This window comes from Zootermopsis nevadensis, unplaced genomic scaffold (genome assembly GCF_977971745.1).
Source record: "Zootermopsis nevadensis isolate Lab colony 2312 unplaced genomic scaffold, Znev_1.0 Znev_ptg000002l, whole genome shotgun sequence".
Taxonomy (NCBI): domain Eukaryota; kingdom Metazoa; phylum Arthropoda; class Insecta; order Blattodea; family Termopsidae; genus Zootermopsis; species Zootermopsis nevadensis.
The window spans coordinates 4,554,508-4,580,117 of NW_028259134.1; the positions used below are offsets into that span (position 1 = coordinate 4,554,508).

General features: G+C 38.7%; 1 protein-coding gene across 7 annotated transcripts in view; it reads left to right on the plus strand.

Annotated features, from left to right (window-relative positions):
* Nucleotides 1–25,610, plus strand: part of LOC110833858 (5-hydroxytryptamine receptor) — a 501,370-nt gene that overhangs the window by 431,232 nt on the left and 44,528 nt on the right. For all 7 annotated transcript variants that reach the window (XM_087354865.1, XM_087354884.1, XM_087354857.1 and 4 more), the window contains one exon: nt 4,487–4,620. In XM_087354865.1, the coding sequence (XP_087210991.1) occupies nt 4,487–4,620 (134 nt within the window). The remainder of the gene's footprint in view (nt 1–4,486; nt 4,621–25,610) is intronic.

A 25,610-nucleotide genomic window follows, 5' to 3' on the forward strand; every position in this document is an offset into this window, starting at 1 on the left:
TGCGTTTAGATCGTTGTGATTTCATTATCTCTGTTGTCAATGAGACAGAATTTAACGTTTATAATTTATGAATTACGACTATTTGGAACCGAACTCATATTTTAAATTTAATGTTGTGATTGTTTAATCTGATATTTGTCCTCGGGCACTGTTAATTGCTTTCTGCAAAATATTGATTGCTGTTTGCATGAAACAAGGCCACTTCGGACAGTCCAGAATCTTGTGCTAATAGGCGTAACCATTATATTTGAAACGAAAATTAGTGAAATCGGTCTTTGGTTATCGTGGAGTGGTTCCAACCTCTTGTGGCTGGAGATGATGACCTCAAAGTGCGTAGTAGTTGCGAGTGCTTGTCTGTCCTTTCGCCATTAACTTTTAAACCTAGTGGCATTTTCATTAAACCGTGTATGAACACCGAGATTCACTGTTAGTGTTTGCCAAACTTGCGTTAAGGCTGTCGGTAAGTAATACAGGAGTGCAGAAGTTGACCTCGTGAAATTAAATGATGCAGACTATAGGGTTGAAACCTCAAACATTCCTGCAGCCTTGGAAAACTTTAATGGTAATGTGGACATCAACAGAGCTTGGGAAAATGTTGGAGAGAATATCAGAATTTCAGCCAAAGGCAGTTGAGATCGTAACGAGTTAGAGCAGCATAAAACGTGGTTTGACGAAGAATGTTCAAAATGTCAGATAAAATGGAGCATGAAAAATTGCGGCTACAGCAGAATCTGAGCAAAACGTATGGAAATAATATGGACGCTGTAAATCGCGAAGCTAGGAGGACTTTCATGGCCAAATAAAAAGGACTTGTGAAATTGATGGGATATAAGCAATCGGAATAAAAATATTGAAGACCCCCCCCCCCCCCAATACAGAGACATAAATACGTTTTGAAGGGTTAACAACCGAGAAGTAATTTGGTTAAACTTAAGAATGGTAATCTATAAAAATAAAGTTTAAAATGCAAAAAAAAAATTCAAATTTTCTGTTGCATATATTGGAAGGAAAGTATGTCTGTCATGTTAAGGGAAGAACACTGACCGAGGGTGTTTGAGAACAGGATGTTAAGAGAATATTTGGACCTGAGAGAGGTGACGTGAGAGGAGGGTGGAGAAAAGAGCATTATGAACATCGTAGTTTGCAATCTTCGCCAGATATTGTTAGGGCGATCAATCAACCGGGTTAAGATGGGCTGGGCACATAGAGTAAATGTGATAAATTATAAATATACTGAAACTTATATTGGGATACCTGAAGAGATGGGCTCACTCTCAAGATCTAATAGTAGACGGGAGAATAATATTTAAACGGAACTAGGAAGATATTTTTGGGGTGTGGATTGGATACACGACGGACCATTGTGAACAGGGCAAAGAACTTCCGGGTACCATAAAATGATGTTAACTTTGTGACTGGTTGAGCGTAATGTCAGCTTCTGAAGACGTCAGTGCTCCAGGGAGTTCATTATGAATGTCTTGACTGTAAACCTAATCTTATTTTTAATATTGCCATCATGGCGTCGTTACAGACATTGGCCCCACTAGTACAATGCAGAATACTGTACACGTATCTTTCTTAATGTCACTAACGTCTTCCGGTTTTCAAACGCCGTTCTAGCTTGTACGAGGCGCGTCCTCAAAGTAAGTTTCCCTGGGGCCGTTTACAGAAACAAAACACAATTTCATGGAAATATTTATTGCAACAGATACAGCAAGTGTCCAGCTATTTTTCAACATATTCGCCACCGGAATTGAGACATTTGTCATACCGTGGGACAAACTTTTGAATACCTGTGTCGTAGAAGTCTGCCGCCTGGGATTGGAACCACTGTGTGACAACCATCTCCGCCTCTCTGTCATTCTCAAAACGCTGACGCTGACCGGACAGGAATTTCTTGAGGTGTAGGAAAAGATGGAAATCACTGGGAGCGAGGTCCGGGCTGTAGGGTGGATGATTAAACACCTCCCAGCTGAACTCCTGCAGGAGACTTGCTGTCGGTCGAACCGTGTGCGGCCTAGCGTTATCACTGACCGCACTTCATAGTCGGCGGGAGCTGGAATAAGAACCTCCATCTTCAACAGCTACAACGATGCTACTGTGAGAACGCGGGAAGTACCGTTAGTGCATGCGCCATGCTACGTCATTGCTCTATCACGTACGCACAGTCGCTTCGCTCAATATAAGGTTTGCTAGCTGTGGGACGAGTGGGAAACTTACTTTTGGGACGCGCCTCGTACATCCGCTATAATTCATCGCCATCTCTGGATGTCACTGCATTATTCATCTAACGGTCCAGTCTTCCTTCGTTTTTTTGTTGTTAAAATATCGAGCACTTGTTTGGACAATTCGTTGTCTAACTGGATCATATATTCTCCGGTGTTCTTTGGATGTCTGCGTTGAATTAATTCCTCTGCGCTTACATCTTCCAAAACAGAACATTGTCTTTCCTTGACGGTGTTCTTCATCATCATCTCCCAAAACGTCCGTTTCCACTTCCAGAAGATGTCGTTCTCATCATAGAATGCCTCTCTTATGAAACACAGCATCATAGCGTAATAGTATAGCAGCACATCAGCACAGTTACCGCAGAAGAAAATTAAAAGTCGGACAATAATTTAATTTATGAGAGATGAGGTTTTTATGCCGGGGATGATAATTCTGTTCTTGTGGATTTGAGCGGAGTGTAGACTCGTCGGTAGATGACGACGTTTCGGAGGAACATACTGTCTACATCTTCAGAGCCAAATATGGAGACATGGAGATAGTTTTTTTTTCTCCGAATGCTCCTCGTTGTAACCTTTCACCATTCATAAATCTTCGTATAGGCCCGGAGCTTAATATTTTGGTACAGTGTACTGTAATTCTCTCCTCCTGCCTGTCCATTTAGCTCTAATAGGGCGCATGTTCTTGGTAATGAACTGTGCGTTCATTGACGAATGAATGAATGAATATGTCTGTGATATGATTGGGAGGGGTTAATGAACTGTTTCCTCCACAATAAACTGGACATCGGGCTCTTACTTGTAAATGGAACCAGGGGATTGGGCAATTGTTCGTTTATGAATTCCCTGTCTTGTTGCACCAGGTACTGTCCACAGAACACGAGAAAAGCCCTGCAAGGGGAAGTCGTTTCTGGTGCGGTGCGGGGGGAATGTTTACTGCCTGGTGGACTAGAGGCCTGCTATTGGTGGGAAGTGTGATACGTCACAGTTTTACGCTACTACACAGACTGAAAACATCAAGCCGTTAAGAGTAGCGTGTAGTGAGTGCACCTCTAATGTGTTCTGTGGGTGTTGCGATAATATTCTAGATTAAATCGCTGTGCCACTGTGAGGTAATCTTAAAGCTGTGCCCATTAGAACACATAAAAGATTGTTGTCTGTTGTTCGTTCAGTGGTTGTGGAACGAATGCTTTTAAGATGGGTCGTAACTCACCGCGAAATCTTGCGCATGCGCGTATATCGAATTCCTAGCAGGGATTTTCTCCTGGTCTGCGGACTGTAGTATCATCAGTGGACAGAGGCCATCTTTGCGTACATGACATCATCTAGTACAAAGTGCGACAGTAATCAGTCTTGTGGTGTGACGAGTCGGAATGTTCCGTTGTGTTAGCTATTTTGATGTCTGTGAAACATCACCGGACATTGTAATAGAAGATGGCTGGGCGACAACCACCTCTGAAACGTCGTTCAAATTTTACCGGACTATACGGTGCAACAACACAGATCGGAGTGTTCTGAGGACACGTGCAATGTTCACGATAACTCTGCGCAGGAACAGACTGGGTCGGGGTTCATCCCGCAATTTGGACGGGCAATTTCGGGTTCAGTGTCCTCCGCCACAGACGAACGCCGATCACAGCTTTGCAAGCCTTCTGCCGTCTCCCCAAAACATTCCATCGTGTCCCGGTTCAAGTTGCCTTGCTTCTTTACTGACATACAATTAAACCTTTCAACGTTAGTTCTGTGGGGCAAAGTCCGTCTTGAGAAGCTTCTAGAGTCTTACGTGATCCAAAATTTCCTCGCCTTTTGTAAATCTGAAAGGTTCAATATCATGTTCATAATACTCTGTCCTCAGCCATGCGAATTCAGTGGGCACATTCATACCCAATTACTTCGAGAGCCAATCAATATTATCGTCACGGCATACGTCGCTCAAATAATCTCTTGTTTTTAGGTTTTACGACGAAAATTCTGAATGCAATTAGCATCTACCTTGCTTGCGGCATGCACCCTTGAATCAATCGACATAATTTTCGCTGAAGCGGAATTCTTAATTACCTTGTCTTATGTTTCTTCTGCATTTTTCTCTCCCTCAGGATCAGACTTTGCCGTCATCACTGCGTTCTCAATAGCCCCCAATTTGCTTTGTTCCTTTTCCGTCCTAACTCGAGATCCTGTGTCACATTTCATTTCCGGCGAGTGGCTGCTAAAACCCGCTCACCCCAAAGATGTAACCTGAGGGCTCTTTCTGTGTTGTGCAGGGAACGTGTTTGTGATCGCAGCCATCCTGCTGGAACGCAACCTGCAGAACGTGGCCAACTACCTGATAGTCTCACTAGCGGTGGCAGATCTCATGGTGGCGTGTCTCGTCATGCCTCTTGGTGCTGTGTACGAGGTAAGTGACATCTGGAATATCTGAAGCTGTGAAGCCGTCGTCTGGTTTATAGCGCCTTTTGATCTGTTCGAAGTTTGGAGACGTTTCAGAGGTACTTTCTGCTTCCATCATCAATGCGATGTATCCTGAAGACAACCATCGTCATGCTGGCCGAATCTCAAATCCTGCTATGAATTCATTTGTTCCTTGTTTCTCAAATATTACGAAGCTTCACGTTACATTCCGTCCTTCTGACCCCCATAATGAAAGGGTTCATTCGAGTGAGTGACTTGGTGTTACGCAAGAGCTCGGAGTCAGCTTAGAACCGACGCATCCTAACTGTTGCATATGTGAGAAAGATATAATTTAAGTTCTTGCAGTGAGTTACATACATATGCGCTGTAATCGCGGACCATAGAAACTTTACTTTATCAACATTCAGAATCCCCAACAGTCACACGTTCCTCATTTACATGTTTACGGTTTAAAGCGACTAAGGAACGCGTTCTAAGGGATCTGTAAGGGGCGGCGTGGCTGTTCAAGGAGACGTTAACATTGGATGCAACTGATATATGATTTGAATTATTTTTAACTAAAGTGTGAATTCAGACTGTATTCGTCTGGGTTGATGCATGTGAAAGTTTCGACGAAAAATACTGCATCCATCTTCAAAGCGGTTGTCAGAGGTATTACGAAATGCATGTTTTATATGAGACAGGAGATGACTCAGGCTAAGGATAAGAGTATGAGGAGGGGAGATGGATTACTAATCGGCCAAACAGCAAAGGAGCGTTTAGAGGGCCTTATATAGACAACGCTAGATCAGTACAGACAAAAGAGACAGTGGGGCCCACGTTAAAAAGAGGATTTCTTGAAGAGAGTTGTCATCCACTGTTTCACGGTGTCAGGAAGGGGTTTTCATAACATGTTCAGCGAGAATACATCCCGACAGTCATAACCTGTACTAACCAGCTTTTATTACTCTACATCAGACATAACTTGTATACGTTGCGGGCTATGACCGATCGCGTCATATTCTACTAAATGATTCTGGGAAAAAATTCTTTCCTAGAACAAGATTACCTCTTATCACACCTTCTTTCGTTGTACTTACAAGGGCTGTTTTATTCTTTCTGTCTTTTTGTGACCCATCCTGTGTATCTGGTGCCCTGAAAAGGGCCAATTTCTAACTTCCCGGACACGGCAGCAGTTCGTCTTCTCGTCCAACGGCTCTGACTGACCAATCTACGGATCTGAGCTTTCCTAACAACCCTACATAAACTACCCACTTTCTGAAACTTCCCCTTAGCAGTTTTTTTTTCTCCGAATAGTTGGCACGAGTCCTTCAATCTTATTGAAATTTAACACTCTTATGGAAAATTAACTTTTTTTATTTATTTGGCGATTTTCAAGAACGCGTCCACCGATTAAAAAAAATAAATTGCCGTAGTCTGTACGTATTACAAGCCCGGCTTAATTTAATACCCGTTATAAACAGAGACTGATATAAATATACGTAAGCACGGGTTACGTTTTATCGATTTTCTAGTCTATTTAAAATTACAGTTGTGAGCCTTTAAATATTATAAATTTAACGTTGATAAAATTACAGAAATGTATCATTCACATTTAATAGTCGTTGTTGGCTTCATTATATAGCACTCTAAGGCACATTCTTCCCAGAAATTCTGCTTCATCTGTGTTTTACCTCATGATGTTAGCCGGCTTGAAGCTGAAACTCAAGCCCTTACTAACGAAGACCTCGGAGCGAAACATTCGGATGTTTCACTACCTAAAACGGAACGCACTTCGAATTATGGCCTGAGATTCCAAGGCTATTTTCTCGGAGGCTATTATATTTTGTGAAATATGCGTATAGTTCGTGTTCAGTGACGTACGTTATAGAACACGTTTCTGTTATTCAGTGAAATATTATTGGATTTCACCCACAGTGCAATATCAGATACGCGGCTGTACTGAAAATACATTTTACATCTGGTGATGGTTACCATGCCTGAGCTACGAGACCATTTGCTGAAATAGAATTTACAGCTTCCAGCTATCAGTACAGTCAACCAAAACAAGATAACGACAAGTACAGCATGGTCCAGCATGCAGTAAACCAATACATAAAAGAACTCTACATGCGTCCTTTTTTCAGCTGATCATTTCCACTTTATAAAGTGGCAATTATTTACAATTCACGTGTATCTCAATTATATAAGATGGCTGCCTTCTGGGTTGTAGCGCCATGTAGTATGGTAGAATTTTACCATCGTTTCAACGATGACTTCTCGCCCTGACGATGGAGGCAACAAGGAATTCTGAAACGGTGATAAAATTCTACCAGTCTACATGGCGCTACAACCCAGAAGGTAGCCATCTTCGGACTCAACGCTGTGAAAACGTCAAATCCTACATCTTAATTATATTTATATTAATTACCTCTTATTACAATATATATACTATATTTAATAGCGTCTAATACAGTCTTTCGTCTCATTTCAAGCCATATTTTCCTATTTATTTATGTTTGTTGTCTTTAATATGTGCTTTGTATTTGTTAGTATTATATTACGCGTACCTGTACACTGATTATACAGGTATTATTGAGTCAAATTTACGTACTTGTGATTTAAAGTTAAAAGTTGGTGTATTTTGGTAAGTTTCTGTTCTATACGTTCGTCTCCTGTCTAATCCTTGTGGTTTTTCGTTTTATTGCTGTTAATGACTCTTTGCTGTTCGTTTGTCACGGGAACTTGCAGTCCATCCAATTACGTTAAAATAATCCACGATCGTTTGTTTCTGCATATGTGCCAATTTACAGCTCACTTTGGCCCTCCAAATCACCAATGCGTGTTCATTGCAGTTGGAGATGTTTAATTTAATAAGCTAATAAATCTGGTTAAAACTAGTTTAATCATTTTGATCGGTCTAGGATTATGATTGTGTTATTGATGATTATTATCTATAGGGTTTAATTAATCCTTTAGAACCCTGTAATGCATCACGATAAAAGCTAATGGTTTAGCACATTATGTTAATATATAACGCTTTGAAGTCCGGTGGGAACCAAATGTTCCAGCTGCTTTTGTAATCAGTAGCCATGCGTTTTGCAGTTGTGGGCATTTTGGGAATTTTGTACACAGTCGCTCGTGTGAGATAGTATATCTTTGGTACTTTCGTCGGAGTACTGTTGCGTTTTTTTATGGTTAAACTGTACCACACAGCTAAAATGTATATGGACAGTTGCGCTCTAGATAGCAGGATGGTGGTTTCTTCAATTTCTCAGTCTTAGAAGCTTCACAAAGCAATCAAATGGAAGCTGCGGTCCTCAGTTCAAATGAAGCAGGGATCAAGTTACTTCTAAATGAGGTTATGTGTGTCCTGTTTGTTCAGGCAGCAGTGGCGTATGGCTACCACTTTACTACTGAAGCATCTCAAGAGTTCGCAGTCAATAAAAGCACTTCGCTGTCTGTTTAGACTTTATGTTAACTAACAACCCGTTTGTATAGAGCCTCGGATTGAAGAGCCAATGACAGGAACATTCATTTTGGCTTTCACTTGGGTGTGTGAGCGTCCGAAATTCAACACGCTGCATATTTATGCCAGCATTATTCTGATGAATCACAATTACTGGAAAATGGCCGGATTCCTATCCAATCACAAATAATGACAGTCTGTTACACGATCCCACACTACTTTTATTACTTTCACCCTGAGAGAGCAGAAAGTTTATCCGATAAGACGATTTTTTGTATGATACACGAATAATGTTGTACCCAGAACAATTTACAAAGGGTTTGCGGTTCCAAAAAAATGCCTGTTATACAACATGTTATAAAATTATCGTTATTTTACACCATTCACGAGCTGTTTCAGACCATTTCTTATCTTCAACACATGCTAAAAGAAGATCTATTTGAAGATCATCTTCTAGTATCTTAACTGGCCTCAACTGAGGTTTTACGTCGTCTCATATGTGTGATATATGCTGCCTTGCTTACATTTATGCAAATGCCTTGTCGTTATTAGGTTAAGAATGTGAATGTGTGGGGGACAGAACGACACATGTGACTGTAAACAACATTTGAAAAAATCTTGTAGAGACAATTAAAAAATAAAAGAGATTACTGAAGTTAGCACAGTACTGTAAACCCCTTGACAAAATTAAAAAGAGATTTTTCGAGAAAGAGATTTAAGGCCAATTATTGAATAAGCTGTGATTTGATAGGATTTACAAGTCTAAATTCCAATTAGTTCATTAAGAAGATGATTTATAACCCTCAGGATATCAGGACTTTTGTCTCACCGTTGTGATGAGTCGGTTTGGTGATTTGGGGAGGACCTGTACTTCCCCATGAAGATGAAAACACGCCGACGTTTTTAAACAATGAAACTTCAGCCGATATTAACACTTACAAATGAAATCGTGAGGTTGCCTATGTACATATCTCCTAATCATCTTATGTCGAAATAATCTTCTCGCCATGTTATACACCCATGCATTTGAAATCGTAGTTTTCAGTGTTTTTCAAGTTCACCAAACTTAATCGTTCTCTCATATCATTCGACCGTAGCGTAATAATAATAATTGGTTATCTCGATAATCGCTGGTGAATTCTGCACATTCAGGGCTGTTGTCTGCTGTCAGGTGTTGCAAATTTTCACTTAAAAGAATTTGCAGAAGAAATTGTATTTCAGTATTACTTTCCATCCTGTATTTCATAGTTCTCGGCAAAATGACAATTTTTTTAACATTTGAAAGTCTGTAAGAGTAACATTCCAGACCTGTGGCAACTTAATGTACAGATGATACAGATTTTTATAGCAGTTCGTGAAAAGATGCAAATCAAATTTTGTCGCTTAGGTGCCCACCAATGTCACTCAGAATGAATAAAAAAGCAGATAATTCTGTTATGATTAACATAAAATGTCATATTTAAATTTGCAAGGAGCCAGACATGAACATAACAGTATTTGTGGTATTTCAAGGTCATTGTTGTATATGGGTAAAGGTTATATTTAAATCCGTCTGAAACATTTGAAAGTATACAGCTCAATAAATTGGTATTTTCTGGCACATTTAATTGAAAAAAAAACATTCGGTGAGAATAAGTGATAAGGGCTTAGTTACAGCAGAAAACATGCAGTTAAATGCTTCGGTTTACCGAATATAGTTTAGTTGATCAGGTCAAGGATTATGTCCTTGGCGGTTCGTGTTACCTCTCGGGGGACACTAGGAACGTGCAAAACCCCAATTTTAGACTTGGTTGTGGATGAAAGGACAATACTAAAAGGGGATATCAAATTCATCATATAAAGCCATGAACTGTACTCAGCGACTTGCTTTGCTCGGAAGGCACTTCACCCCGTGGAGACAAATAACAACATTTACAGATAATAAGTTTATTATAGAACCCATCCCGCGCCAGTGAAAATGGAACTTCGATATCTTTATCGCAGTTATCCGAGACACGTTTGACACCAGATTTCAAAATCGAATCAGTCTGGCCAGACAAGAAAATATGGTTTTCGTTTATTAATTTATAAAGTATCTTCCCGAAAATAAATCCTGGGCCATTGCTGTAATCAGTAGTGCTAGTTCGGTAGTGAATATTCATTACTTAATGTTTTTTTAGAAGTGCTACGTAGTTATTTTACGAGAAGTGTAATTAATTATTAGAAAGTTGTGAACGTAGCTTCGAGTTGTTGGAACAATAGCCATTACCGTATCACATACTCACCTACCAAATGGCTTTATCACTCATCGACTCTCATAAACACATTTTTATCATAATTTAGTTTTAAAATTAAAAGAGAGTCTTAAAACCAATTATTTAACGAATAGTCTAATCACTGTGTGACCTTACCAACAAGAGTACAAAGCATTTATCTTTTTTTTAATTCTCAAGCTTTTACAAAGCCATTTTTGTTCAATTACTTCGTTTGTGAGTGGGGCATATTTTTCAAAACATATAATGAAATTTATTTTATTATTACGTAGACCAGAGAACATAATATGCGAGCACTGAACAAAAATCTAAAACAGTTCAAAATTTGCGCGCTCTGTTTGGCGACTGGTGAAAATCAGACAGGCCTAGTTTTTAATACAATTTTAAAAGCAACTCAACAATAATCACGTTTTATTATTTTATTTAGTGTTCTGTCTGACGACAGGTCCATATGAACAGGATCCTTCCATCCTTTTCTCGGACTGGGACCTGTTCATATACGTTCTTGGCAGATGATCCAGAAGTGGTTTGCCATTGCCTTCTTCTGTGTGTGAATTTAGTAATTGTTGGGATGCCACGGAGAAACCACGGAAGCCCCCTGAGGAAAACTCCGTGTTGCCTAGACCACGGCCTTGCCCAACACAAGTTATAAATTCGGTCACCGCCGGGAATCGAACCCGAGACCCCAGGATTGCAAGGCCAGCGTTCTAACCGCTAGACCACCGTACTACGATAAAAATAATAATAATCAGGTCCACCCGAACGCAGTAGAGTCCTTCAAATCTCCTGCGCTACACTCGAGTCGGCGTCACTTTAGTTGCTAGGCCGCTGCTCAGAGAAGTTGCTCAAAAGCTTTGCAGGTTCGAACATGGCGTACAGACGAGCAGAACACATAACTTCGTATCGAAAAGCTTTACTGCTGTTTATGAAACATTTAGTGGTGCTTATCTTTAAAAGGAATTACCGAATAAGACACAGGCTGGCAACAGAATTTGTGCGTCTTCTAGAAGGCGGTGAAAAATTGCTGTAAAGCCTATTCTGACAGTTCTTTCTGAATGAAAACTAAAAATCAACTCGTTTGTCTTGTTACATTCGCGCCACCAAAGGTTACTTACGTTGTTGTAGCTTCGTCCTGTATGAAACACTATATACTTTATATTCTCTTATTAGATGTTATTTAAAGAAATGCAAAATTTAAGTGTACGCTTTATTCATCTGTCTGAGGATAAATTCAAATGGCGGACTTTTGTGAACATAGACCAACATCGACATGAAAATTATTATTTGGATTTCATAAAATGTTGAAAATTAGGACCCAGTGGTTCAGTACCGTCTCCTCATAAGCTCGTCACTGAACCCAATTTATGAGCCAGTTGAATCTAATTCACATACTCGTATCGTATCCTTTTAACATGTACGTTAATATTACTCGACATATTACTCAGTCTCCTGTGATCTGTTTCAACAACCCTTACACGATCAAATAAAAGTATTTATTTAAACGTAAATCGTCTACTCTCAATTCCAAATTTACAATTATTATAGTAGTATAAAAATAATTCTGCAACTTAAACATCAGCTTTTTCTTCAGTTTCATTCTTCTTATATTTTGTTGGATCCATTGAAACAGTTTCCAATTTTATTCAAATGAAGTTTAATGTATCAAGTATGAAAGTTTGCATTGAGTTGGTTAAAATTAATGTTAGTAAAAATCTTTCATAAGATAGTGTAGTTGCGTCATATTGCGACTTATTAAATTAAAATTAAATTATTTGGTTATTCCGTCAAATCACAATGTATTTAAAAATAAGATAATTAAAATAATTAAAATATCATTCTGTGTTCCATATCGAATTGTAAATCGATTATTCGATATGGAACACACAATGATATTTTAATTATCTTATTTTTAAATACATTGTGATTTGACGGAATAACCAAATAATTTAATTTTAATTTAAAAGTCTTTCAATAAAATCTCCCAAAATATAGAATAAGTCCTGCATTCCCAGTTACTGTCCTGTATGCCACTTTTGGGTTTAGTGTCACGACATAGAAAGGAGAGAGCTAAAACCTCTTGAAAGTATTTGGCTTGGATAGATAGACTAAATTCTATTACCGAAATGGACTTTTAAAACGATTGAGTGTGGTTACTCGGGGTCTAGTCCATAGTGCGAGCTCTTGTTTGTAATTTCCTACAAGGACATTCGCTCGTCACCATAGCAACAAATACAAAGCAGTCCTGACACGTGAAGGCAGCACTGCGACTTAAATTACGTTGATTTGTGTGTGATTTTTGTTTTCTGTGTGTTATTCCTGAGACCTCCTCTACTTCTTTCCTCCCACTCAAGTTTTGCTTAATATTTCATGGATACGCGTACGCAAGCCTTGAGAGGGAATTTTAGTTTCCTCCTCAAGACGAGACGCTAACAGCGCCACAATTCAGTCCTATGTAGAGTCTTCTACATTTACAAAGGACTTGACTTCAAAATTACTGCTCGCTTTTAGATAATGCATAGACAAGCATTACAACTTTACAAACACGATTGTACTCTCGTATGTTTGGTTAGTTTCAATAACACATTTTGTCTTCTGTAGATGGGAACTCAGAACACAATATTCTCTACGAGAAGTTTATCATAAATAAGTGAATTCTGAAGTAAGTTACAACGTAAGTAAAAGTTTTCAAATATTTTGTATTTAGTTGTATTTTATGCAGATTCTGAACCTTCATGAGTTACTTGCACGCATAATTAAAATAACTCATTTGCATATTCGAATACCACATCTCTCAAATTGTTTATCTTTTCGATTACACATTTGGAGTAGAAGGAAGGTAGTTTTACACTAACTATTCAACTTTCTGTAAATTATTACCAATTGTCTGTATTATTGGCTTGAACATATAAACGTTAAATTGTCAGAGATTATTTAAGAAATAATATTTTCTTATGGGTTTTATTGTCACTGTAATGAACAAATGTATGAACCGAATGGCCACTTGTGTTCGTCTTACTGACACTACCACAGCCAATTTAACAACCTCTACCTCTGACATCCAGTAAGTTAGTAACTGTGGACTAATCTTGTCTTTTCAAGTGTTGTATTCGCTAATTGTGTCTTTTCTGGGTCTGTCTAATCTAATCATTTCCTTTATAGCATTATTTTGTCTAATCATATCTTTTCTAGAACTTCCTTGTCTAATCGTGTAATTCAAACGTTGCCTTGTCTAATCGTGTCTTGTATTGACGGACTGGTATGGGTCCAGCCTTGTCAGTAGTAAAAAAATTTTCTATTGGTCCCAAAAACACGTGTTATAATTTATAATAGTGAAAATTCTATGTTTTGTATGTGAGCTAAGAATTAAAATGCATCTTCAAGTGACGGTGGATTGAAACTTTCTGACTTGGGAGAGGCCCTAGTCACGCAGTGTTATGAATACAGTTATTTACTATCGGATTTCGTTAAAAGATAAGTAATCTCATGACTATCTAAACGATTTCCAGCTTCTCTTGTTACTGACCTTAGTACTGAAATGGACAGACAAAAGTATTAAAGCTGGTGATGTTTGAGGTTTTCATGGCGGTTGAGATGTCTATGTTAGTGTTAATCGTCTGGTTTATAGTGCCGTGTGAATTTTTTAATAGATTTCAAGGTTTCGGAGGCAAATAATGCCTCTATCTTCAGGACTGAAATTTTTTATCTACATACAAGATCACGCGGCATTACAACTCAGAAGATCAACGTCGACAAATTGTAAATGATAGTGTTTTCAGCCTGGATGTCTCTTGTTCTAAACAAAGAACAAAATTTTTCTCATTGAACGTGAAAGCTGTTTCGCCTTGTGGTATTCCTTCTGCGTTATGGTAGTGATGTAGGCTTCAATAGACGTCGGGCAAACTGACAGGGCTTATGTTTAATTTTGCGTCTGTTGTGGTATTTAAGGAAGATGAGTCCGTTTTCAAATTTATTCATATCTAATGCCTGTTTCTTGAGCAGAAATAAATATCGTGTTATACCGATAACGCCGTCTTCTGACCATGTGACACCACGTGGACTTGCAGGTGGTTACCGTGTTTGGAGACGTTTCGGGAGGACATGTCGCCTTATACTGAACCCACAACCTAGGATACCATTAATAACAGCGTTAAAACATTTCTTAAATTACGTATAATAAAATCTCTGACACAAGTAGAAATCGATCATGTGAACATCTACACAAGAGTTCAGGGCTCCAGCGTCTACATTTTATCGTTTCGCTTTAAACTTGTAGTACTTAAATATAAGATTAATGATGGTGAATTGTAGGAATGGGGGTTTATACTGTAATGGAGTAGACTTTATTAGTTCTGCCCAGAACGTCTTTTTTTTTTCGTTTCTGAAACCGCTGTTTATTGCCGGGAGTCTGTTCAGATTTACGTCCGCTGAAATGAACGAGCATTTGCATTTCGCATCTGCGGCTAGAATAATTACGAAAACTTTGTTTCAGTGTCTGGTCGTTGTGATAGGAACGTCGCTGCCGTCGTAAGATCTCTTTGTGAGAGAGAAAACTTCTCTCGATGACGCAGACCGTGTTATTACACTTACATTTGAGGACTGAACAAGAAACAGCTCGTTGACCTAAATAGTTACGCCCACATATATTGATGAAGGCAGAGAGTACTTGCTGTTCAAATTTAAGTGAATGTTAAACAAACGAAACGACCACCTGATTTCACAAAGAGTGGGATCAGAAGTCACTGTCCAACTCAGCTACAGTCATATGACGAATATTTTGGCCACAAATTCAAAATTAAATTTATCAAAAAAACAAGATTTTGTGTTAACGTATGTGTACAAGATAAAGGTGGTGGTTAGTGAAGACAACATTACGATATTCTTTATTAAAATTTTAAATACTCATTCAGTTACTCTGTGGTGCAGGAATTTCTTTAAAAAACCAATTGTATACTCAGCTTGTAAAAGAACAGCCCACTTTCTTTACGGAACCCGAAAGTTCATAACCGTTTTCACAAAATCCCACTACCGGGCCTAGTTCCCTCCATCCACCCCTAATCATTTAAAGAACCCTTGTAATAATTACCTCTTCCTGACGAACACGTTTAGACCTTATTAAGCCGTCGTCAGCGCCTTCTCACCAATATCAGATCAACGTAATAAACCCGGGAAGAACTATAAAGCTTCAAAATAGGCTAAAAGTGTAAAGACGAGATAAAGTGTAAAAGTGGCACAGAGACATCGTAAATATCAATTACAATCTTAAAAAATTCACAAAGAATCTGAAAGCAAGTCATCAGGATTCAGAGTTACATACACAGAGGTAATACACGATTAAATGCACCATTTGCACCCAAAATGTTGTTTCTGAGTCTTTCACTCAAATTTGTCATAATTCGTGAAATTTTGGTTTTTTGTGTTATTGTAAAATGCACCTGATTTGTTCGTTTCTTTTGGAATAGGCCTGCAACAACAATTTTAGATGATAACATTATTTTTATTATAATCATAAGTAAAATAATTTGCATCAACATGAATGTCTAAGTAGGCTTAATTTTTGTGTAATTTATTGGAAAATAAAATTGAAATTCCAGTTTTCCTGCCCAACTCTGGATAACTCAAAACTGTCATTATGCTTTCTGTGAAAGATGTACAAAAATATAACCCACATAGGGATGATCATGTCTGTCTGTCTGTCCCCATGCTTCACCTCTAGTACCGCTTACCGGACTTTCATTAAATTTTATATGTATCAGCCCATTATCTTTATTAGCTGCTTTCATATGGTGATACATTTTAGTGTATGGACTTTGTACCAATATAGGCCAAACTACGTTTGTATTTTTATTTCATTCTCTACCAGCAAAGCGAGCATAGAGACTTATGAGATGGAAGCTACATTAAGGTAACTTAATAGCTTTTTAAAATGATGTGTGCTTCATTTGTTAGTTGATAACAGCTGATGAATTATTAATCTTAACTTACGTTGGATACACGCGCTATTACTGTAACATTGCCTGCACTCTATTGGTGCGCTTGTGTGGGCACGACGCGTGCGCAGTAGACTTGTGGGTCTAGACGATGGTATAGCGTTTAGAACGCTGGCCTTGTAATCCTGGAGACTCGGGTTCGATTCCCGGCGGTGCCCGAATTTATAACTTGTGTTGGGCAAGGCCGTGGTCTAGGCAACACGGAGTTTTCCTCCGTGGCATCCCAACAATTACTCCATTCACACACAGAAGAAGGCAATGGCAAACCACTTCTGGATCATCTGCCAAGAACGTATATGAACAGGTCCCAGTCCGAGAAAAGGATGGAAGGATCCTGTTCATATGGACCTGTCGTCAGACAGAACACTAAAAAAAATACGTTTCAGCTAGTATATTCAGATGCAAAAGTGTCAAGACCGCGTATTTAAACCGCGCGTGTTACATTACTGATCACAGCTTTCCAACATTGTTCGTGTTCACAGTGTTTATCGCTGACAACGTTAATGAACTAATTGTTTTCTGAGCCGAAATAGCTCGGTTGTTTCATTGGTTGTTTGATCAGGACTCAAATCTCGACAGTGGTAGGGATTTCTCTCTTCTACAGCTTTTCCAGACAAGCTCTGGGAACCATACAGCATTTTGACCCTTGAGCGTAGGGGATAATGTGGCAATTCGTCTTTGCTGATTTCTAGATAGATTGGGTCTGTACTTTGATGCGCTATATACACCACAACGCGATCGATGGTGCTTAGGAACAGTGTTAAATTTGTCTTCGCCTATAATGCTTTAGTCAATAATGAATCGTTTTCAAAATATGCAATTAATTACAAGGACTAAATTTGATGTGGGGCTCAGTGAAACGTGTTTGGTTCTATTTGTGTATTCTCTCTTGTCTGTCAGATTAAACTGACACCGACTTCCGAAATTATTCTCAGGAGTTACTGCAGCTAGACTGTAAGATTGTTCAGCGTTTCATAGTTTACGTGACAAAGTGGCACAGGCCACAACCAGAATCAGTTATGGTAATTTGCATAGTTTCCTCCGTCCACGAGAGTTCCCTGTACTATTTTGTGTGCTTTGCAGGTAACTGTTGTTTGTATTTTAAAGTTTGAGTGGATTCAGGATTTGCGAACTTTACATAGATTACTAATTAGCTTCTTAGTTCATCAGAAGTTTGAAATGCAAATAGAACTACACAACATATAAAATTTTCTTAGAAATATTTCTGCAGCGTAAAGAATAAATTATCTGCTTATAATTAATTTCCAACTTTTCCTCTCTCTTTTATTTTATTCTTTATTTATTTCCATATTTATAATTTTTCTTAGTAAAGGAACATGAAATAAAAAATATTTAGCTTGCGTATTGCTCGAGCATTTCCATTGGTTGTAATGTACAATAGAAAGTGACTGAAGGATTAAAGTATTTGGCAGCGAAGTACGGAATTCGCAAAGACGTTCATCCCTAGAATTATATCCTTTGTATTTTTCAAACAATTGAATCGAAGTTCCGAACTTTTTCATCTCTACTCATAACTCAATTTTAGAAGCCGCTTTATCAGTTGTTTAGGGACATGGAGTGAGAAGGAAAATCTATGTCGAAGTCAGCTCTCAATTAATTACAGTCCTCAGGATCAACGAATTTATAATAATAACTACATACCTCAGTATCACGAATTTATAATAATAATTATAATCCTCAGGATCAAAGGATTTAAAATAATAATTACAATCCTTAGGATCAAAGAATTTATAATAATAACTACATTCCTCAGGATCGAAGGATTTATAATAATAACTGCAATCCTCAAAATCAAAGGATTTATAATAATAATTACAATCCTCAGGATCAAAGAATTTATAATAATAATTATAATCCTCAGGATCAAAGGATTTAAAATAATAATTACAATCCTTAGGATCAAAGAATTTATAATAATAACTACATTCCTCAGGATCGAAGGATTTATAATAATAACTGCAATCCTCAAAATCAAAGAATTTATAATAATAATTACAATCCTCAGGATCAAAGAATTTATAATAATAATTATAATCCTCAGGATCAAAGGATTTAAAATAATAATTACAATCCTCAGGATCAAAGAATTTATAATAATAACTACATTCCTCAGGATCGAAGGATTTATAATAATAACTGCAATCCTCAAAATCAAAGGATTTATAATAATAATTACAATCCTCAGGATCAAAGAATTTATAATAATAATTATAATCCTCAGGATTAAAGGATTTAAAATAATAATTACAATCCTCAGGATCAAAGAATTTATAATAATAACTACATTCCTCAGGATCGAAGGATTTATAATAATAACTGCAATCCTCAAAATCAAAGGATTTATAATAATAATTACAATCCTCAGGATCAAAGAATTTATAATAATAATTACAGTCCTCAGGATCAAAGAATTTATAATAATAATTATAATCCTCAGGATCAAAGAATTTATAATAATAATTACAATCCTCAGGATCAAAGAATTTATAATAATAATTATAATCCTCAGGATCAAAGGATTTAAAATAATAATTACAATCCTCAGGATCAAAGAATTTATAATAACTACATTCCTCAGGATCGAAGGATTTATAATAATAACTGCAATCCTCAAAATCAAAGGATTTATAATAATAATTACAATCCTCAGGATCAAAGAATTTATAATAATAATTATAATCCTCAGGATCAAAGGATTTAAAATAATAATTACAATCCTCAGGATCAAAGAATTTATAATAATAACTACATTCCTCAGGATCGAAGGATTTATAATAATAACTGCAATCCTCAAAATCAAAGGATTTATAATAATAATTACAATCCTCAGGATCAAAGTATTTATAATAATAACTACATACCTCAGGATCAAGGAATTTATATAAATAATTGCAATCCTCAAAGTCAAAGGATTTATAATAATAATTACAAACCTCGGGATGTCCAACAAAACTGCGTTGAAAGTAATCTACATTTTAACCATCAAGTATATGATGTTAATAGAATAACACGGTAAGAAATAACGAACCTTATTTACTAGATTATTCGAAGATAATTTTACCCGAACACAATTTTGTGTCAAAGAACGCAGTTGCACCATAATTTCAGAGACAGTCTCCAGAAATTGTATTAGTTACAGCCAATTGAGTGTTAAATAAAGTAGATAATGATAATATTACTTCGAAGAAGAGAATTTACTCGGTACAGCATAAGTAGAATTTTCTGTCTATATATAAGCTTAGTAGCCACGGTGGTATAGCGGTTAGAACGCTGGCCTTGTAATCCTGGGGTCTCGGGTTCGATTCCCGGCGGTGCCCGAATTTATAACTTGTGTTGGGCAAGGCCGTGGTCTAGGCAACACGGAGTTTTCCTCCGGGGACTTCACCGGTTTCTCCGTGGCATCCCAACAATTACTCCATTCACACACAGAAGAAGGCAATGGCAAACCACTTCTGGATCACGTATTTGAACAGGTCCCAGTCCGAGAGAAGGATGGAAGGATCCTGTTCATATGGACCTGTCGTCAGACAGAACACTAAATAATAATAATAATAATAATATAAGCTTAATAGAATTGAAGAACCTTAGATATATAAATCCGAAGTAAATTAAACACGTTTAATGTTAATACCTTTCTCTGAATTTTATTTCATTTCTTCCATGAAAGGAACTGGTAAGGAACATCTGATGAACCACACACACACCATGAAAAGAGAAACTTTTGTCATATCACAGGGGATTGTTGAAACAAAGTTAAAAGTGAGAGTAATGGAAATTAATATTCAGCGAAATTACATCTCGCATACGCAGTGTGTGTTATTCTTTATTTCATGTGTTCTAGTGAAACATAACTATATGTAAATAGGGACATACGAAACGTCCCGTGATAAATTTAAAATGCAAATTACTAAATTAGGAGTTTAATTTAGAAACTGGGAAACTTGTAATCCAAAGTACGATGAGGTGGGACTTTGTACCCAAAGTAAAACAGGAAACGTCAGATGCCCTCATGTTTCAGTGCGCAGAACAGCATCGCCATCCTCACCGCCGTCAGAACATCAGACTTCACAAGGAGATGCTTTATTATCCTTGCTTTTAAACTTTGCTTTAGAATACAGTTACAAAAAACAAAGAAGTATTGAATTTGAACATCAGCTCATATGCTTGTGATGTTAATTAAGTAGGTGGAATTATACATATCTTAAAGAAAAACAGAAGTTCTGTTAAATACTAGCAAGGAAGTTGGTTTTCAAGTAAATTCAGAGGGAATTGATTACATGTGTGGTCATCAAACTACAGAACAAAATTATTATTATTATTATATAAAGGTATGTAGCAAATACTTTGAAAGCATGGCAAAGTCAAAATATTTTTGGACGGACGTTTAAAAGTAAAGTAAAGTTTGTCCCACTATACGCCATGTAGGCGTTTGGGGGGAGAGAAGGTATAGCTCCTCTCTTCCATGACCTCGGCACTAGATGGGGGTGATTGGTCAGCATCACGCCCCGATCGGCTTTACCCCCGGGAAAGGACCCCGGTACCCATTGTAGAGGAGGCTGGGTGGGCCCCAGAGCCGGTCTGGACGCAGAAGCTAGAGAAAAAATCCTCTGCCCCCGTCGGGGATCGAACCCCGGTCGTCCAGCCCGTAGCTAGTCACTGACTGAGCTATCCCGGACGTTTACAATCGACAGTTTCACTCACGAGGAAATTAAGTGCAGACTGTTCGGGGGAATGCTTGCTACCACGCTGTTCAGAATGTTTTGTCTCCCGTCTGCTGTCCAGAAAAAACTTAAAGATTAAAATTTAAAAGCTATTAATTTACCTGTGATTGTACGTGTGTAAAACATGGACTTTTACACAAGGAGAAAAACACCGATTAAGATATATTTAAGAATAGGGCGCTTAGGAGAATATTTAGACCCAGAAGGGATGAAGTGACATTAGAATGCAGAAAACTGTATAATGACGAACTCCATACTTTGTAGTGTTTACCCAATATTATTGAGGTTATCAGACGAGGAGGTAGGGGGAGAATAGACTTAAGAAATGCGGTAACTTCTTTGTAACACTAAAATCGATCTTGGAGAAATTGTGTCGGAGGATTTGATTCATATGATTTAGGATTGGGATTAGTTGTGGGCTCTTGTCAAGATTACTGAACCCTTGGGTTACATAAAAGCCGCGAGAATTTGCTGACTTTCTGAGCGTGTACATTAGTTTCTGAGGAATATCTGCCCCATGAAGGTATTAAGTTTGATTCTTAAATATTGGAAGGCGGTATAATCCATTCGCAAGTGGAAATTCTGAGCTTTTATTGTTGAAACAGACAGAATTGCAGCTGTTTATAGCGTGTTTACGAAAATGAATTATGACAAACATGGCGACCACGCGAACACATTTAGTTTGTTGATGGTAACTGACCTAACTTGTTTACATCGTGCGGTGTGTTGTAAATGTACCGATTAATAATAGTCTATTTATTCTTTAAGTGTTAGAGATGAAGCTACGAATTCTTATAAACGTTTCTAGGATTTTTTGAACGGTTAATCGGCCGGTGAAGAACATACACCACGTAGCACAGACACGCAGGAATGGTTCGGTTGGTATTCGAACCCGCGATCAGAGTTTTTGACCTGCCAAAGACTGTTTGATCAATTACTGTCGCTAGTAATCTGATCGGTTTAAAATATAACTAACTACTTTCTAGCAGAATCCGGAGTTAATCATCTGCTAATACAAAAGCCCATTGGACATCATCCGTCCACCTTCGATTGTTACAATCTATCTCCCAAAGTTTTTTGCTAATATTGTCATTTCATCTTTTTTTCAGTCTACCAATTTTCTGTTTACAATAATATTGTAGCCACAAAAATTCTGTACGAATTTCTTGTTGTCCATACAAGGCTAGTATATCGTGGCCTCCTACATTTCCTAACTAACTGAATAAACTCAACGTGTAGAATTCTTTTTGAAGAATTAGAATTGGTAGCAGTTTAGCTGATCAAGAAATTGCCCGCGCCTTGTGGAACCTTAAATTCATTGCCGCCCTCATAAGAACTCTATCTCTATTTCTAAATAAATTGGAAGTCCCTGATTATAAAATGTCTTAAATATTAAACTTACTTCACCGTTGCCAAGGTTCAGAATTTTCTGAGTACTCTTCTTAATTCTAATTGATGTATTCTCTAAGCAAGTTTTAAGCCTGCTTGGAGTAGACACTGCCCGTGTTCATACAAAATAATCGAAAAATCGCGCAATACATTCTTGACAAAAATTCAATTTTTGTCAAACAATAAATTGCATTGAAACCATAAAATATCAAAACAGTGTTGGATATGCCCACCGAGTTTAACGATGCATGCATTAACTGTTTTCCTCATGCTTTATGCAACCCGGTGAAAGATTCCTGGGTCACGGAAACTGTTATCCAGACGAGATCCTGTCGATTTGTTTGGCACAGGAGAATCGCGAATTGAATTCCTAAACTTCTTATGACAAGCCAAAGATGCCAGGTAGAAGTATTTGACAATGAACACTCGTTACAACTGTGAAAAAGACATGTTTGCACGTCAACTTCTGATAGACAAGTGACGGACTGGTTCTGGCGAGTTAGAACATGACGCGACTTACCTGAACTTCTGTGTCATCAGAGCGGTATTGTGTATTTATTACTATATTGTACTGAATTGCAACGAAGAATAAATATTTTAATATCGGTTGGCGTCAATTTTCGATCACCGCGTATCTATTCAGTGTTTCGGAGATTAGACACCCCCCCCCCCCCCCGATTTTTCCAATGCTACTAAACGTTAAGTAATGTTCCGTTTTACCGAAGTCTAGCTGTCTGTTCAACTTCAGCTTCCCAAAGAGGCCTCTGTGCAGGTCAAACGAGAGACGTCTGGAAGCTTGCACCCTGTAGGTGCACTGGTAGCTTTTCACTGTTGCAACGAGTGGAAATAATTAGATTCGCTTTCACACAACTTTGCTGATACAGCATGCGGAATAATCCGTCTGGAAAGGGAGTTTCTCAAAGTACAAACTGGAAGAAAGCTTGTCTGTGTGTTTCAGTTTCAAATTCAGACCCAGGCAGACCGAATGTGCCTTTATGTTACGCTCTAGAAATTGTTTTATATCAACGTCAAAGCTTTTCACAAACACAAGATGAAAGAACGCGGCCTCTAAAGTCAGTGACATTTTAAGGGACGCCTGTTTGCTACGTTAAGATGGCGGCTGGCCTTCTACACTTTCTCCAAGCTGCTAGTCCGCACGATTGCCTCGTTCGCATTGTAGTACATTTTATTTTAACACCAGGACTGCATCATGGACAGGTCCGTACAGGGTCTTGTGTCTAGTGCCTTAAGGAGGCAAGAGTTCGAGGCTCCACTTTCCGAAAATGTACATCCTATATTTTGTTTTTGTAAACCGTTCAGTTAGAAAGCCGAGAAGATGATGCATAAATAATATTAAAATGGGCCACACGCAGTTGTATTACGAGGATGGGAGGCTGAGGATAGCATAGAATGGCGGGTTTCGTTATTAACATTGTTCAAGGAACAGATAATGAAAGTAGCAACGAGGAACAGAGAGAAACAAAGAAAGACCACTCGTAGGTTTTGAGGTTTTCACAGCGGTGAGTCTCAAGATTTCTGTCTTCTGGGTTGTTGCGCTGTGTAGTCTGGTCGATGTTAACCAACGTTTCAGAGGTCATACTGCCTCCATCATCAGGGCGATGAGTATGAATATTTCCGTCTTCTGGGTTGTTGCGCTGTGTAGTCTGGTCGATGTTTACCAACGTTTCAGAGGTCATACTGCCTCCATCATCAGGGCGATGAGTATGAAGATTTCCGTCTTCTGGGTTGTTGCGCTGTGTAGTCTGGTCGATGTTTACCAACGTTTCAGAGGTCATACTGCCTCCGTCATCAGGGCGATGAGTATGAAGATTTCTGTCTTCTGGGTTGTTGCGCTGTGTAGCCTGGTCGATGTTAACCAACGTTTCAGAGATCATACTGCCTCCGTCATCAGGGCGATGAGTATGAAGATTTCTGTCTTCTGGGTTGTTGCGCTGTGTAGCCTGGTCGATGTTAACCAACGTTTCAGAGATCATACTGCCTCCGTCATCAGGGCGATGAGTATGAAGATTTCTGTCTTCTGGGTTGTTGCGCTGTGTAGCCTGGTCGATGTTAACCAACGTTTCAGAGATCATACTGCCTCCGTCATCAGGGCGATGAGTATGAAGATTTCCGTCTTCTGGGTTGTTGCGCTGTGTAGTCTGGTCGATGTTTACCAACGTTTCAGAGGTCATACTGCCTCCGTCATCAGGGCGATGAGTATGAATATTTCCGTCTTCTGGGTTGTTGCGCTGTGTAGTCTGGTCGATGTTTACCAACGTTTCAGAGGTCATACTGCCTCCATCATCAGGGCGATGAGTATGAAGATTTCCGTCTTCTGGGTTGTTGCGCTGTGTAGTCTGGTCGATGTTTACCAACGTTTCAGAGGTCATACTGCCTCCGTCATCAGGGCGATGAGTATGAAGATTTCTGTCTTCTGGGTTGTTGCGCTGTGTAGCCTGGTCGATGTTAACCAACGTTTCAGAGATCATACTGCCTCCGTCATCAGGGCGATGAGTATGAAGATTTCCGTCTTCTGGGTTGTTGCGCTGTGTAGTCTGGTCGATGTTTACCAACGTTTCAGAGGTCATACTGCCTCCGTCATCAGGGCGATGAGTATGAAGATTTCTGTCTTCTGGGTTGTTGCGCTGTGTAGCCTGGTCGATGTTAACCAACGTTTCAGAGGTCATACTGCCTCCATCATCAGGGCGATGAGTATGAAGATTTCCGTCTTCTGGGTTGTTGCGCTGTGTAGTCTGGTCGATGTTAACCAACGTTTCAGAGGTCATACTGCCTCCATCATCAGGGCGATGAGTATGAAGATTTCTGTCTTCTGGGTTGTTGCGCTGTGTAGCCTGGTCGATGTTAACCAACGTTTCAGAGATCATACTGCCTCCGTCATCAGGGCGATGAGTATGAAGATTTCTGTCTTCTGGGTTGTTGCGCTGTGTAGTCTGGTCGATGTTAACCAACGTTTCAGAGGTCATACTGCCTCCATCATCAGGGCGATGAGTGTGAAGATTTCTGTCTTCTGGGTTCTTGCGCTGTGTAGTCTGGTTGATGTTAACCAACGTTTCAGAGGTCATACTGCCTCCATCATCAGGGCGATGAGTATGAAGATTTCTGTCTTCTGGGCTGTTGCGCTGTGTAGTCTGGTCGAT